At 41.5% G+C, this 15,190-nt stretch overlaps 1 protein-coding gene across 2 annotated transcripts in view; it reads left to right on the forward strand.

Annotated features, from left to right (window-relative positions):
• The first annotated feature begins 4,875 nt into the window (after window positions 1-4,875).
• The window catches only part of LOC106945074 (collagen alpha-1(XXV) chain-like), a 115,175-nt gene continuing 104,860 nt past the window's right edge, over window positions 4,876-15,190 (forward strand). For both annotated transcript variants that reach the window (XM_015028506.1, XM_015028505.1), the window contains exons 1-2: window positions 4,876-5,459; window positions 5,565-5,634. In XM_015028506.1, the coding sequence (XP_014883992.1) occupies window positions 5,220-5,459; window positions 5,565-5,634 (310 nt within the window). In that variant the 5' untranslated portion in view covers window positions 4,876-5,219. The remainder of the gene's footprint in view (window positions 5,460-5,564; window positions 5,635-15,190) is intronic.

The raw sequence follows: 15,190 nt of genomic DNA on the forward strand, positions 1-15,190 counted from the left end.
GACGGTTGCGGTCCTTTCTCCTCAGCTGTAAAAGTGATCTGCAAGCATGAATTATTGCAGATTGGGGGGTGTGTGTGGGCTGAACGACGGTAAAAAGGTGGGCTGAACGACGGTAGAAGATGAGCTTCTAAAAATAAACACCGTTGGATCCTGCGTGGTGCGGCGGGCCGCTGCCCGTGGTGATGCGCTTTTTAGACTCTCTAAGAAGATTCCAAACTCCCGCTGTTGGTTCGACGGGGCGGAGGGGCCGCTTTTGAAATAAATTTACCAAATAAGCCCGGGTATTGACGTCACTCTTGATTTGGGTCTTGCACCGGGCAACGTGACTATCTCAGCAGGACTCCATTTGTCACTTTTTACTCTTTTTTAGAGGAAAACCATTTGCTCAACCTAAAATGATGATTTCAAAGTTGAATGAAAGCGACTTGTTCGGGTAGGTAGAACGCTCAGCACCTTTAGTGTGGACGATGAAAGCGATTCTGTCTTTAGTCCACTAGATGGCGACAAAACACAAGAGGGAAAAACTATCAAAACTCAGCATGGTTGCAACGTTGATCCATTTAAAATGTCATCAGTAAATTACAAATCATTTCAGTGGACTGAAATTTAATTTGCTTTTAGAAAGTGAAAATCCTAAATCATACATAATTTGTATACCTACAACAAAAACCTTGGCAAAAGGCATCATAAGGAAAATGCAGCCAACCATACCACAAAAGAGAAGTGAGGAAAAACAAAGTGAACACCATGAAAAAAAGCAAATATAGTGCAGTATTACTGGATAATTGTTTGTGAAGAACTTTTAAAAGTGGGAAAAATGAACTGAGCTCTAAGGATGAGCCCAGTGACATGCAGCTGAAAATTTCCTGTTTGTATCTGTTAATAATGTTGATTAGAGCAGAAAAAATTGAACAAAGGATACTGGTTCTCACAATATTAAGAGTATTACGTAACAATAACTCCGTCACTTTTCATATTAGGATTAAGCCCAGCTTTTTAATTACATAAATCCCCGCCGACCAAAAAGCACGTCCAGACAGAGTGCAAACTTCCTGTGTTTGGGATTTTAGTTTTTCTGTCAAAAATACGTATTTTCTGCAGATGTGACGGTCTTAACGTAGACAGGTTGTTAGGTCAAGAGCTTTGCTTATTGATTCAGCTCTTAACAGTTGAAGACAAGTGTTGTTCCTGCATTACTTCAGACAAGGTCCCCCAATCCAGTTCTCATAAAAAAGTAACCAAGACAGAGAAAACAGGCCACCAGACTTGGAGGAGCTGATGCTCAGTCACACATGGCTGCAAAACACTCCTCTAAATGACAAAGGTGATGCTTTCGTGACACAAAACATCATCCGCAAACATCCACACCAGGATGTCTGGTGTGGACACTGAGGTTCCACACCAGACATCCTCTTAACCCTGACTATTACTTTTCTGAAATAGACTATTCTTGTCCATTAGTACCACAAACTTGATCCAGATCCACATACGGGTGTAGGGTAAACTCCCACAAGCCATTCAGCAATCAGTGAGGGCAGCGAGACCTTGAAGAGAAAAACCTTAGAATACCAGAAAAACCTTTACAATTAAAGTGGAACTAACCCTGCCAATGGCAAAGTGTGAGAAATGGTGGCGTATTGGTAGATTTCACTAGTCGTCGATGTCCACACTCCAGTTCCGGTAGGTGGCAGTAAATGCACCTTAAGTTGGTTTTCCAACAAAACCTAAAAGAAGAAGAGGAGATGGGGCCAACTGTACAGATATACAATTGGTCCAGATCATAGACATAATATAAGAGTAGACCCCACATTGGGTACTCCGACGCAGGAAATACCCCAAAAAACAACTAGTGAGAAATCTAGTGACCCCCGCTAGGCTTTATAGCCCTGCTGTGTCTTTAGCAATCACCAAGGGCTGCCGTGAGCCTCTCCTGCTTCCTGAAAGGACTGCAGTCAGTCTGACACAGTTGTCCGTCCTGTATACCGTCCCCAGTAGTCGGAGCAGAGGAGTCCCGTTCCACTTAAATACAAATGATCCACACATTTGCAAACGGAGGAGAGCTTTCTGCCAATGCTCACTGCTGTCGCTATTCCAACTCCTGACTCGCCACCGGGCGGGGTTTTGTGTCTGAGTAAGGTGGGGTTTTATACACGAACTGGTGCCACATCTGTGCATTTACTGTTCTCTTCTAGTATCAAACCTTCTTAGTTGAAAATTTGATTTCTACTTCTTACACTTTTCAATCACCTACAAAAGCAAAAAATGTGATTGATGTTATGTACCCAAACCTAGAGAAATGGAGCCAAGGAAGATGCGGATAAGCAAAAAAAAAAAAAGGAGACTATGAAAAATAAATAAATTATGAGCAGTCTTCTTTGAATAGTACGCAACATGTATTGACTATCTGAGGACCTCCACCAAGATAAATCTGAACAGTGGTTAATTACACGACCGCCAACTAACTGCAAGAAATGAAGTGGTCTCCATGGACACAGAGCAACGAAGACTTTTCAGTGTAAAACACAAGGATTTAATAAAATAAAGAAAATAGAGGTCTTTCAGCACCAAGGACATCAAGACAGTTGTGTAAATGGACAGAGTGCAGTGCTATGTTAAAACATTTTTAGATGTTATTGCATAATATCCATTTTTGTTGTTTATTTTATTTTATTTTATTTTTTTGACAAACACAACATACCTCTTTTTCTTTTCTCCTCAGATAATGCACATGGTGTCATCTCCAAATCATTTGGTTGGAACCAGAATATCCTCTTACTTTCACAGAATGAAAGTAAGAGATTGTTCCAAGCAGAAAGCCAAAAGATTTTCTGTGCTCTTGAGAAATTTAGAGGGTTTAAATTTCTGGTTGTAGCTTTCATTATTCATTATGATCGAGTCACATATTTTAACGAACATGGACATGTTCATTGGATGCTTTTGAATTGCTGTTCTTGACCCAATAGGTTCTTTGTACTTCTCTGGCTTTGCACGTTCTCTTCTATTTAAAGAAGACTGGACTGGTTGCAATTTAGACACATTCTCTCCTACTTAACACTTCCTGCTGTTGCCGATTTGATTGGTACTTCCCTGTTTTTAAACCCCTTTTCTTTTCTCGGCTGCTGTTCTGACACTCTGTCCCGGCTGGATCCAAACACAGCCATGCATTGGAGTCTGTGTCAGATTGTCTTATTGCTTCTCTCTCCTTCCTTAGCGTGATCCGAGCCCTATAACTCTAATGGCTCCGTCAACAGACAGAGCTGTATAAGGAGCCAGAGTTTTATGCTGAGTTGTTACTTAAAAGCGAGTAAGGAGTGAGTGACAGACGAAGGTGGGCAAGTTCAGGCAGTATGAAGATGGACCTGAATCCCCTTTCTCAAAAAGTTTCATTCCTCCTTTAAGATTGACACGAATTAAATGAAAGTGACTTTCTCACAGCATGGTTTCTGAGAGCCTGTTGAGCTCCAATAAGCAGACGTAAATAGTTAAATGTGTATTTTGGGCATTTATCCTTCAGTTCTAATCGGCAAAAGCAGTTCGTCGTTTGTTTGGTGGCAGGGGGTGAGAGGTCCACTTTTTTTTTTACCAATGCATTCACCCTGTTACATGTCCTAGTCAAAGTCAAAACCCAAAATTCAATTCATAATCTCTGGTAAATCTTGAAAATTGATGTTCACCACCATTCTCCGTTCAATATAAATGACCGTAAGCAATTTGGCAAAGTGAAAAAGGGCAAAATGTTCTCTATAGATGTGGAAAGCTTGTAGCAAAAGACTTGCAGCTGTAATTACATGGAGAAGTATTGCCTCAGGGGAGTAAAAAAACAGCCGTATGTGCCTCATATTTAGACGTCTTCGTTTGAACTCCCTGAAAGTGTGCATAACTGAGAATTTTCAGATACAATTAATTTTGATAAAATACAATGACACATTTGTGGTTGTAATGTGACAAAATGTGAAAAAGTACAAGAGTGAAGAGTTGCTTATTCCTCCCCCCATCCCCCCCAGGGCATGTAAGTCATATGAGGCATGCAGCCTTCATTATGTGAGCTAGATTCACTCGCTCATTTCACAAGTGAGCTACAACTCATATTGGCCGAGTGGTGGCGCCAAAGAGCAGTAGGTCCATGACTGTCAAACATGGTGTTCAGAATAATATGTAAGATAAAGTCAGTGGATGGGAAAACTGCAGGAGTTTAGAGTAGATACTAATTTTATCGCTTTTATCGTGATGATAATTGGCGCTGTTCGTAAAGCAGATGTGGGTAATGTGTTCATTTATTTGTGGGATATAATACGATGAAATCTTGAAACTTTAACTTAATACCAGTTGACAAAATCAGCACATAAACGAAACAAAAACCAGACACACAGTGCGGTTAATTTACAGTTTTCTGTGTTAAATCAAAAACAGTTCTTTTATACCATAGTTTCCATCCCACGTATTCCCCCCCATTTGATATTATTTTGCGCTTTTACGCAAAGATACTGCAGCTTCTACCCCCCCCCCCCCCCCAAAACAAGCAGTTATTTTTAGAGCCCTTATTGTGAATCATATTTTGCAGGAAGCAGCTTTTTAATCCCTTAAAAGCATTCTTACGCAGCGCTCTAAACCGCTCCACAAGTGGTGGATCTCACAGGGAAAACAAGCAGCATAACTGCGCTTCCCATCAAGTAATGGCAACCGTGACCGCCCCATCCCAGATTGGAGCACCCAAAAAAAAAAAAAAAAAAAAAAAAAAAAAGGCGCGGGAGGGGGGTATTCAATAAATTATGCTAATCAGTCATGGCAGATTGGAGGCGGGTTGTTGCCTTAATGAGAGTGGGAGCTGTCGCCACAACATGGGCACTGCCTCCCAACTCCCCCCTCCTCCTCCCCCCCACTCGCCACCCCTCAGCTCGTGTCTCCTTGTACGTTTCCGTGCGTAACAGCGGCTTCCTTCTGCAGCAGGCTACTGTGCAACAAGTTTGCAGGAGCTCTACTCATCTATCCGTGGCTGTCACCATAAAGTACGCGAACGCATCGTTGCAGTCTCTCTCTCTCTCAGACGCACGCACACAGCAGCACAGCAGGAGCAGCAGCAGCAGCAGCAGCGTGCCATCCCTTTCGTGACTCCGCACCAGATGCGGTTTACTCCCGGCGGCGCACAGTTGAATGCGGGGGATCGAGAAAACAAGAGGAGCGTTTAGTGTGTGGAAAAGACATTTGAAGAGAGTGGAGAAATGGAGAAAGAAGCGAAGCGACACTATCGCACGACAGCGCTGAACATCATCTCGTCGTTATGTTCAGTGGCGTCCATCGCGTTCTGCGTCCATCTGAGCATCAGCGCGGCGGACATCAGGAGCCGCGTTGTGGGTTTGGAGAGCGGGACGTCGGAGCGCACCTTCATCCAGGTCCGCGGATACTCCATGGAGGATTTCAATTCTCTGGTGCAGCAGAGAGTGGATGAGTTGCTTTCTCAGGTAAACCATGACTTTCACTTTTTTTTTTTTTTAGCTGCCTTCGTATGATCTAGTCTCACTTTTCCGTGCAGATGAATTAAAGTGACATTCATTTGCAATTTTCAGCGCTCTTACGAGAATTTCGCCAAGATCAGGACGGCAAGACAAGCCTCAGCTGACTGTAACTGCCCCCCAGGTAAGGGCAAATGCACTTTTCCTAGTCCCAGATACACGCTAACTTTACTGATTAGGGCCCCAAGAGAACTTGGTTGCGCACATACAGGTGCAACTTAACAGATTGTTGAAAAGTTCACTCCAGTTACTCAGTTTCAATGGTGATACTTGCAAGTTATGCTCACAGACTAATCTCTTCCATGTGTTTATTTCTGTTCATCTTGATAGTTATGACACACAGCTAATGAAAACCCTTTGGTCAGTTTTTCAAATAGTTAGAACCAATAAAAAAAAGATTCTATATGCAGAAATGTTATAGCCAACACACAATCGTGAAGAAAACAGACTTGACAGTCGTCTACTAGTGACACCTTACCTGACACGCCTGGCTGTTGAGATTGCTTAATCCTATATGAAAGTTGAGTGGAAGGAAAAAGTGTGGCAGAAGAAACAAATCCACAAGCAACAGCCGTAAAATAATTAATAAGCAAAGCCCGTTTGAGAGTTTAAAACACAGGAAATGCAGCTGGAGTCAGGGCTCCAAGAGCAACTGCACAGACTTATCCGCTGCCGTCTCATTCTGAGTGTTAAGCCTCTCTTCAGCCAGAGACGTGGATGTGTCATATCTGTTCTTGAGAATAATGGAATGGACTGTGTCTCAGTGGTACAAAGTGTTCCGTGCAGGAGAAAGTACATTTTGAACTTCATTTGGACATGACGTCTCCAAACGAAGACTCTTGGAGTGACCAGCAAACACACCTGACCTCAACCTCACAGAGGGATATACGGCAGGAGTGCTCAAGTCCAGTCCTGGAGAGCTGCTAGTCTGCAGCTTTTATTATGCATCTGTATCTTCTCCAACACCCTTGAATCAAATGGCTGAATTGCCTCATCGACAAGCCATTCGTCTGAATCGGGTGCGCCTCCTTGTCATGCCGCATTGATTCAGTAATTCATGCAGGAATCCTGACCAAGTGTTGCATGCGTTAGGGTTGGGCGATATGGACTTATGATTTTATCGCAATATTTTGTGGTACTTTTGTGATAACAGCGACGATAAGAAGCATTTATTAGATGATTTTAGTTAACTGTATGACTGTGACTGTGTGTCACAGCAATTATAGCCACACAAATAAAACAAAGAGTGCTTTTGAAAAAGATTCCCATTTGTAATGTGTTTCTTTAGGAAAGAAAGCCATCTTTCCGACTGTTACTGTCACAATAGCAGTGAGACAGTAAACTATATGATGAGTAAATTTTTTTTTTCAAATTAAATGGTAAAATGAAGTTTTTAATTATGTTTTCTTTTATTGAGATATTGTGTGGCTATAATTGCAACGTCGTGAAACCTGCATAGTTTTAAAGCTACATTAAGAGTCATACCTTGATGGTAATTAACCGAGCACTTTGTCCTGACTGTTGTTCCTTTAGTAATTCATGTGAAGTGACTGCTGTAATGGTCAAACATGCTGCATCATGTCGGCTCACTTTGTGTTACAGCAAATACCAAAACTGACCCAGCTTTGAAAGCACCAAAAGGAAAAGTCTGGGGTGTTGTAGTGGCTGGTGGGCCTATTTGAAGTTGGGGCCCCTCAAATGCCAGCCGCGGGCCCCGTGCAGGCTTGGGCCGCCCCTGTTTATCTACGGGGGGCGAGGGGGGAGCGGTTAAACGTGGTGGAATGAGTAGGAATCTGTCAACACGGGGCGGTTTGGGGAGGTCTGATTGTGTAACAGCTGAGCAGCAAGGCACAAAGGCGAAGTGCTCGGCGCTGAGATGTGGCTCTGAGTGGCTGTTTGACTTGTGATGCCGCATGCTTTTGTCCACTTGACACAATAGGCAACCAACACAACTTGAAATTCACGTTATCCGCCAGTAGATGGAAACATTTATTCCTGCAGTGCTGGTCAGCTTTCTAGCAATTTCAAGGGGGAGATACAGCGAAGGTCTTGTGAGGGTTCAGCAGTGCTCCTCGCTTTGTTAGATGTTGCATGTTTGTGTGGCTCCTTCTTCTAAAGGAGTGAAATATCTAACAGCGCTAAATGTAGTCTTAAACACTGTGGAGTTTCAGCTAAATCAAATCACTGTAGTTCTTCCTTTGATAGCTAAAGCGTTTGGCACTTCAATGAGGACTTTTGAGGACTATTTTCATGACCGATCAGCCCAGAAACAACGCTTTGCTAATTGATGTAATTTCAGTAATGAACCAGAGAATTAGATGTGATGTGAAAGCAATTAAATTCACCTTGTTTGAACCCAACTAATGGTAAAATAAAAAGTGGAAAGCACTGCTGCATGCAGCCAGCATTTTGAATGTCTTTGGCGCTTACATGGGAGCAAAACAGAATAGAAATAGCCTTTATGGTCCCGCGGAGGGGATATTAAGCATGTTACGTCTGAAGAAAAAGCATAGACTTGCACAGTTTTTGGAGGCAGAATAAAACATTCGCCTTTAAAAGATACTTGGTTTCATTAGATTCGGATGAAAAAGGTCAAGGTGGTCAGAAAAAAAAAAAGTGTCCACCAAGCCTCTGTAAAGCTGTGTCCACTCCACTGCGCCGTGCTGATGTGCTTTCCAGGAACTTTATGCTCTTTCCTGGCAGTCTGCTGAACTACTTAGTGGCTGTTTACTAGACTTCATGCTTCAGGTAGTTTTCAAAGTTTCACAACTTTTTAAAATTTTGATCATGGGCCATCAGTCTGTGCGTCATAGACTCAGGGTTGTTACCCTGAGAGCATTCATACCCCTTAGTCTCTTTGACATTTTGTCAGAGTGCAAAACTACACAGCCCAACACAAAGCAGTGGACAAATATAAAGTCGAAAAAAAAAAGGAATAGATGGTTCCCCCTCTTTTTTTTCCTTCTACAAATACAAATCTGAAAAAAGTGTCTTATGCCCTTCTAGTCAATCCCTTATTCTCTATCTCAACAAACACATTTCGGAATTTGTATAATTTAATCTCAGTACATACTTTGAAGATCTTTAAGGCTTGTTAGGTAAACAAAGGACATCGTGGAAACTTTGGAAGAGCTGCAGAGCTCCACAACTCAGGTGGGAACATCTGTTAGCCGTGCACGCTATAAATCTGGCCGTTATGGAAAAGTGGGAGGAAGAAAGCCAAACAAACATGTGAATGAAAGTCGCTGCGCCCAGATGAGATCAAAATTGAACTTTTTGACACACTTAAACGTTCAGAGCCATGACAGAAGGGCTTATGTCAACACATGCATGTTACCGTGGCTCAGTCCCAAACCAAAGTCATACCAGACTTAACATCGAAAGGTTTTAAGAGCAATACTTATGGGTTGGTAATGAGCTACAGAGTTGATTGGATTTTGTTTCTGCAGCTCAGCAGCTGCCGTCAGCGCTACAAGACTTTGCCCTCCAATTAGAAGAAGTTGGACTCGCACACTGTCTGTCCTCTATTTTTGGAATAAGCGCAAACATTCGCCCCATCAGACATATTTGTTGCATTCAGTCTCGGCTAAGTTAGAAAAACATAACTGGACAAGGCGATAATCCTGAATGAATGAGTTCCCCTTCTTCACCCCGTGTTTTTTATCGACTGCGAATGAGTCATCTGCTGAGTGGGCATGCCTGAATTAACGAACCAAAATTACTGTAAGGATTAACATTAATGAGACCCATCACAGTCACGCAACCCTCTGCACTTCATCATGCATCTGTTCTTTATTTTCCTCCGCGCGCTTCACTGTGCAGGGCAGAAATTAAGCCATACAAGCCAATCAGATTCAAATGAAGTGTGACAGGGATAAACCAGAGGCAAGTCAACAGCTGATGACATGCCGCGCATCGTCCCGCAGCCTTCACCAGGTACTTTCCTGGAGCTGTCGTACAGAAACTTTCAGTAGGAAACAGCCCTGGTGGGCATCTGTTGCACAAGTTTGCCTAAATCTCCCGGATGGAAATTTGTGGAAGCCGACTGAATAACCAGTTTTGAACTCTTTCATGGTGTATACTTTGAATTCATCTGTACTGCAATAGGTTTAAGATATGATCAGAAGTTATGGCTTTTGATCCCCAGTCAGAGATCCCGTCCAGCTCTCCTTTTGCCAAAAATGTGACTGAATGCAGATGTGTGGAATCTGGGGTGATTTTGCATAAGCTATGCAAGATAACCACTGTGATGGAATCATCAGTCATAGTTTTAGTCCTGAAAATCAACATTTTTTTTTTAACCTTTGCAGGGGGATCATTTTCTTTTCTCTTCAAACTTTGCTAAACATCTATCACAGAGACAACTTTTCATTAAGTTTTGGCAATTTTGAATAATGTCCCAGAATGCAACTGTTACATAAGAGTTAATGGGAGATTAAAGATTCCAGGTAACATTTTGGAAACATACCTTTATTCAGGTTTTTGTTTATGCATATTTTTTTGGTTAGCTTTTAAACCCTGCTGTTGTGATTGTTTTGTACCTTGAAGCATACTCTTTGCAAACTGAGAAACTGAGAGCTTTATCATTTTATATATATATATATATATATATATATATATATATATATTTTTTTTTTTTTTTTTTTTGTATTTTTTTCAAGCAAATATCTTTACACTCTATGACTTCTGAATAGGTTCACTTAGTATCCATCTTCTCCTCTGTCTAAGAGACAGCCTATGGCTCAGATCTGGCTCTTTTTCTCAGTGTGAGGACAATAATGTGCTTTTCACAGTCCTCACTTTATTACTGTCATTGAAGATGGAGAGCTTGTATAGGCAGTGCAATGGGCCATAGCTTGGGGGTATTTTGTGCTTCTGAATAAGAGAAAATTTCAACAGTTTTTTTCTCCCCCCTCAGAAAATCAATCTTGAACTTTAGCGTACTTATCCTATATGTTGACATGATTCTATGTAAAAATCTAAAAAGTGGGCTTTTATCTCGCCGATGTCTTTCATCTGTAGCCGTGACAGGAACTGTTCAGTTTTCAGCTTCAAAGTGACTAAAAGCATTTTTACATTTCAGTTTGCAGATGCGAATGCTGCGTGCTGTTCTCATCGCGAGTGCTTTTACCGCTACCTGCGCAGGCTATTACACTTTTTTTTTTGGGGTCCGGCCTTTCTTTCATGTTTTATAGCTACATGGAAAAATTACAGCTCCCAAATGCAGCACAAAGAGGAATTATTTTCATCCTGAGAGAATACAGCTCATGAGGTCTTACTTAAAGTTAAGTCTACATCAAATCTACATCAGTTCCCACCTAGTGATGGTTTTAAGGTCAAATGGATTAAATAATTAAGTCATTTTGGCAAACTGGATTCTTGTAAAACTCCCCGACCTTTCAAATTGGTTTAATGTTATAAAATGTTAACAGATGGATTAATTTGACTAATATCTGGCTTTTAGAGAAATTTGAGGGTCTTGTTTTTGAAAAGTCTACAGACTAATGATTTTCTTTCTTTGATTTACAGTGAATTTTTTTTTTAAAACGAAGACACTGCCTTACGTCTAAACAACTTGCAGTCAATGTTGGAAAGTTAAAATTCAAACATGTTAACATAAATACCTCCATCATATGTAAGGGTGTTTTCACGGCTTATAGTCCGGTAGACTCAGCTTGATAGGGGAACAAAATTGCAACATTTGCAACATTTTCAGCTGATGTGGTTCAGTTTCCCACAGAATTGAGTAAAACGAACCAAACCCTTTGAAAAACCTGTTCACCTCCCTGCCTGTGGTGGCGCTATACCAAGGACCAATGGAGGAAACGACACCAAAACCTCAGAGGAAGACATGGGTGCAACTTCCTTCTTCACAAAATACGGGGGTGGCATTAGATTTAACGTTTGTAGGATTTTTCTTGTGTTTTTGGTAAAAGATCACGAGTCTTTTCTCCTGCTAGCATAAGACAGACTTGTTTTGGACGTATTTACCCGAAATGAAATCCCGGTTAGTTTGGGTTGATCAAATGGGCTCAGTTGAAATAATGTTTCTTTTTTAATAGAAACAACACGTAGAAAATGGTGTTTCCTTTCAAGTAAGTTTTTGCATTTCAGTACTTTCTTTGCCTTTTTTTAAACACCCCAATGATACTGAAAATAGCTTTCTTTGACTCTCCCCTCTGCAATAACTTCCATACCAATGGGCTTTGCGATTATAGAGACAATGCCAAGGTGTGGTGCATTCGCTAACGAGAAAAATACTGGACTTTTAAGTTGGTTACCGACCAGTGACTGACTGAATCTAAGATGATGTAGGACTTTGTGGCGTTTCTGAAAACTTTTCAGACCTGAAAAATAAACAATGCCTGCCACATCTTTTTTTTTTTTTTTTTTTTTACCACTGCTGTGAAATTGTGTGGAAAAACTTTGAAATAAGTAATTATGGAAACTTACCGACCTCAACAATGCCGATTTGTGCTGCGGTTCTCAAATGGTGAGAATTGTTTTTTTTGAATTTCCTGTCGCACTCCTCAGTCGTTGTGGTGGTCACTGTCCTGCCTACATATCTTAGTTCTTAGTTCATGTTTATAATTATTGCTCTCGTAACTTTTTAAGCTTTTTGGATGGAGATATGCTTACTGCAAAAAAAAAAAAAAAAAACTAATTTATTTTAAGGCTTTTTACATAATTGTGGAAGGTGGTATGGTTCTGAAAGTATTTCTTGGCATTAGCAGGCTGTTTTCTTTTTCATATTTTATTCACGCTGTCCTTTTTCCGGGTTCTGCTTTCAGTGCAGAACTTGATGTTTAATGGGACCATCATAAAACGTGGAGTCAGCAAATGTAGGTCCTCATATGCTTAAATCTCAACCCCCTTTCTCAAGGCATCATCAACCTTTCCCTCCAATCTTCCTTGAAGCATTTGTAGAAGTTAACGCTTCAAAGGTCTTGGCAGCTAAACATCGGTCAAAATCCTCTTGAGAATACTGCGACGTGCAGCTTGCAGTTTGCACGAATTTGTTTTTTTTTTTTTTCCCTTACTACACACACACACACACACACACACACACACACACACACACACACACACACACACACACTGGCTGGCTGTCAAGTGCAACAGACGGGGGTAGCGAGGGCTTAGATCAGCTGGATGTTGTGACCTCACCGTACAAAATATAATTGTAAGCAGACGCAGCAGCGTTTAGGCTAGCTTGTCAACTCTAAACCAAATTTGACATGCAAAAGTAAAGCTGCACACACAAACGGACGGGCTGGGATCACAGGCCTTCAGGGTGGAGAACTTTTCTTTTTTTTTGTCTTTTTTAAGCTTCTTGTAGACAAACCTGTTTACAGTTCTCCTTTCCGCTACACGAAACAATGTAATCCACGTGGGGTTATATAGTTACAGTTTAGCCCCCCCCCTCACCCACCTCTGATATCTTCACCTTAGTAGGCAACCTGCAATTAATCACTGACAGCTTCCGAATTAAGCCCTCTGTGTGGTTTGGAGCCAGGAGGTGCGCTAATAGTTGTGTAATTACCAAGTGCTAGGTAAAGTAGAGCAGACTTCCAGGTAGCTGCCGAGGCCAGCTGCTTCTGGTTAGGTGAGTCAGGTTTGGCTCGCTTTGTGACTAACTGAGGCCGGAGATGATGGCAAAGGAGCGTGGGAGGCTTCACCTGCGTCCAGCGCTGAAAAGCCAATTATGAGCGTGTTGCTTCCTGCTCAAAAGCTTCTGACTTTATCTACTTACAAATCTGGCGCTAACTGCACTTCACATTTAGAGTCTAGCAAAAGTTTGCCTACTGTTTTTTTTTTTCTTTCTTTTTTTAAAAGGCTTTTATGTGATAAATCAATGCGAAGTTGAAGAAAATCCCAATGAGCTTGTGGCTCCAACATGGCAGAATGTGGAGAAATTTAAAGTGAATAGTTTTGCAAATCTTTACAGAAACTTGTTGCAATGAGCTCAGATTTTACTTCAGTCTAAATAAAGGAGGGTAAATGTTACATTTGCCCTGATTTCAAGGCTGATTATCAGGAGAAGAATGTTGCATAAAGCACAGATGGCCTCCTTCTACTCTTGACAGCTGTGTTTATGAGGTACGGTAAAGCATGCCAGCTGACAAAAGATGGAAACAAGCATGAAGCCGGGCAGAGTGGCACACTTTTTCCTTTTTTTTTTTTTTTTTACTCAACGTTAACCTGAGGGCGGCGTGTTGAATGGAGAGCAGATTACATGATTTTATATGACGGAGGTCAGCACGGCTCTTTGCTGCAGATTTCAGCACTGCAGGCTTTGAGGACCAGGGCCAAAAACAGAGTGGAGGAGAGTCAGAACGCCCCAGCCCTAATGGGTGTCTCGTGTGTCCTTGAACATTTCCTGGCGGTGATTCGCAGTCGTCATTTTTAACTCCTTTCCTTTTTTTTTTTTTTTTCGTGTGTGTGTTTGTGTGGGGAATAAAGCAGGAAGCTCAGAGATCCTGTCTTGGCTTCTCACAAGCTTACTTCTTGGAGGTAAATGAAAATTGTGACTTAGCGACACACCCAAAACGTGGGTAAAACGTATTCATTTTTCATATTATTCCTTTTAAAGCTGTGCGTCTGCTGATCTTGACATTGCCGCATTTCAACAGTCGTCGTGACTGTACCTTTCTTTACCTTTTGACCTCGAGTGTAAAATCGCCGTTGTAGTTCTGCTGCATCCAGCAGAAAGCCGTCAGAGAACAGTGACTCATTGCAGTAAAAGATGACTTACGAACGTGCTCAAAACGCCGGGCGCAAAGTTCCAGTCGCAGGAGTCTCCTTTGTGATCGCTTAGCCAGATTGTAGCCACCAGAGAGCTGAAGCTGTAACTGGGCTACCATCACGTTGCTGGTATCTACACACATAATGTCACCTTGTGCCACACTGCATGCCAATATGGGAGTCTTACTGACCTTTTTAAACTCCTCGTTATATAGTTTCTACTCACTGCCGGTAGATTTATCTGCATCCGTTGGCTTTTTTTCCCTTTTTCTGCCTCGTAAGCCGACACTTTTGCCTTTTTGACTAAAGAGAATCACAATGGATATTTTGCAGATCTTGGGTTTGGACACACTGATCACAATTAAAATGGTGGCATTACAAGCAGCTGTAAAAATGTCTGTTGAAAACAGAAAACTTCTGTTGCGGCGCGATCCTGATCAAACGATCGTAGGTCTAGTGTGTGGCAAGTTTTCTGTGTCTTCTAACCTTCACTCACTGTTTTGACTTAAAAAAAAAAAAGAGAGAGACTGCTCGACTTGTCATGTCATCACTTGTGGTCTCTGGAGGCTGTTGTATTTGTACCACCACTTTTGAGTTTGAATTGGTTAAATCCCCATCGCTCATTCACGTGTGCACCACATTAAATCAAACTGTTAGTTCTGGGTGCTTATTGTTGCCTTGGAGAGTAGTTTCAGAACATAGCATATTATTCCTAAAACATCCAAACATTTAGGAGAAGTGAAAAAAAAATAAAAAATCACGTAGAGAAACAGCTGAGTGGAATGGGAATTTAATTGTCTAAGTTGAAACCAAGACAAGTTGGTGTTCACCCAATGTAGCACTGGCAGTAATCCTTCGAGAACCATTTATTTACAATTGATGCAAACATTTATGAGAGCTTTTCAAGTTTCGAACCAACTCGGCGGAGCAAAAAC

The sequence above is a fragment of the Poecilia latipinna genome, unplaced genomic scaffold (genome assembly GCF_001443285.1).
Source record: "Poecilia latipinna isolate Pla-1442-1.1 unplaced genomic scaffold, P_latipinna-1.0 Scaffold126, whole genome shotgun sequence".
Taxonomy (NCBI): Eukaryota; Metazoa; Chordata; class Actinopteri; order Cyprinodontiformes; family Poeciliidae; genus Poecilia; species Poecilia latipinna.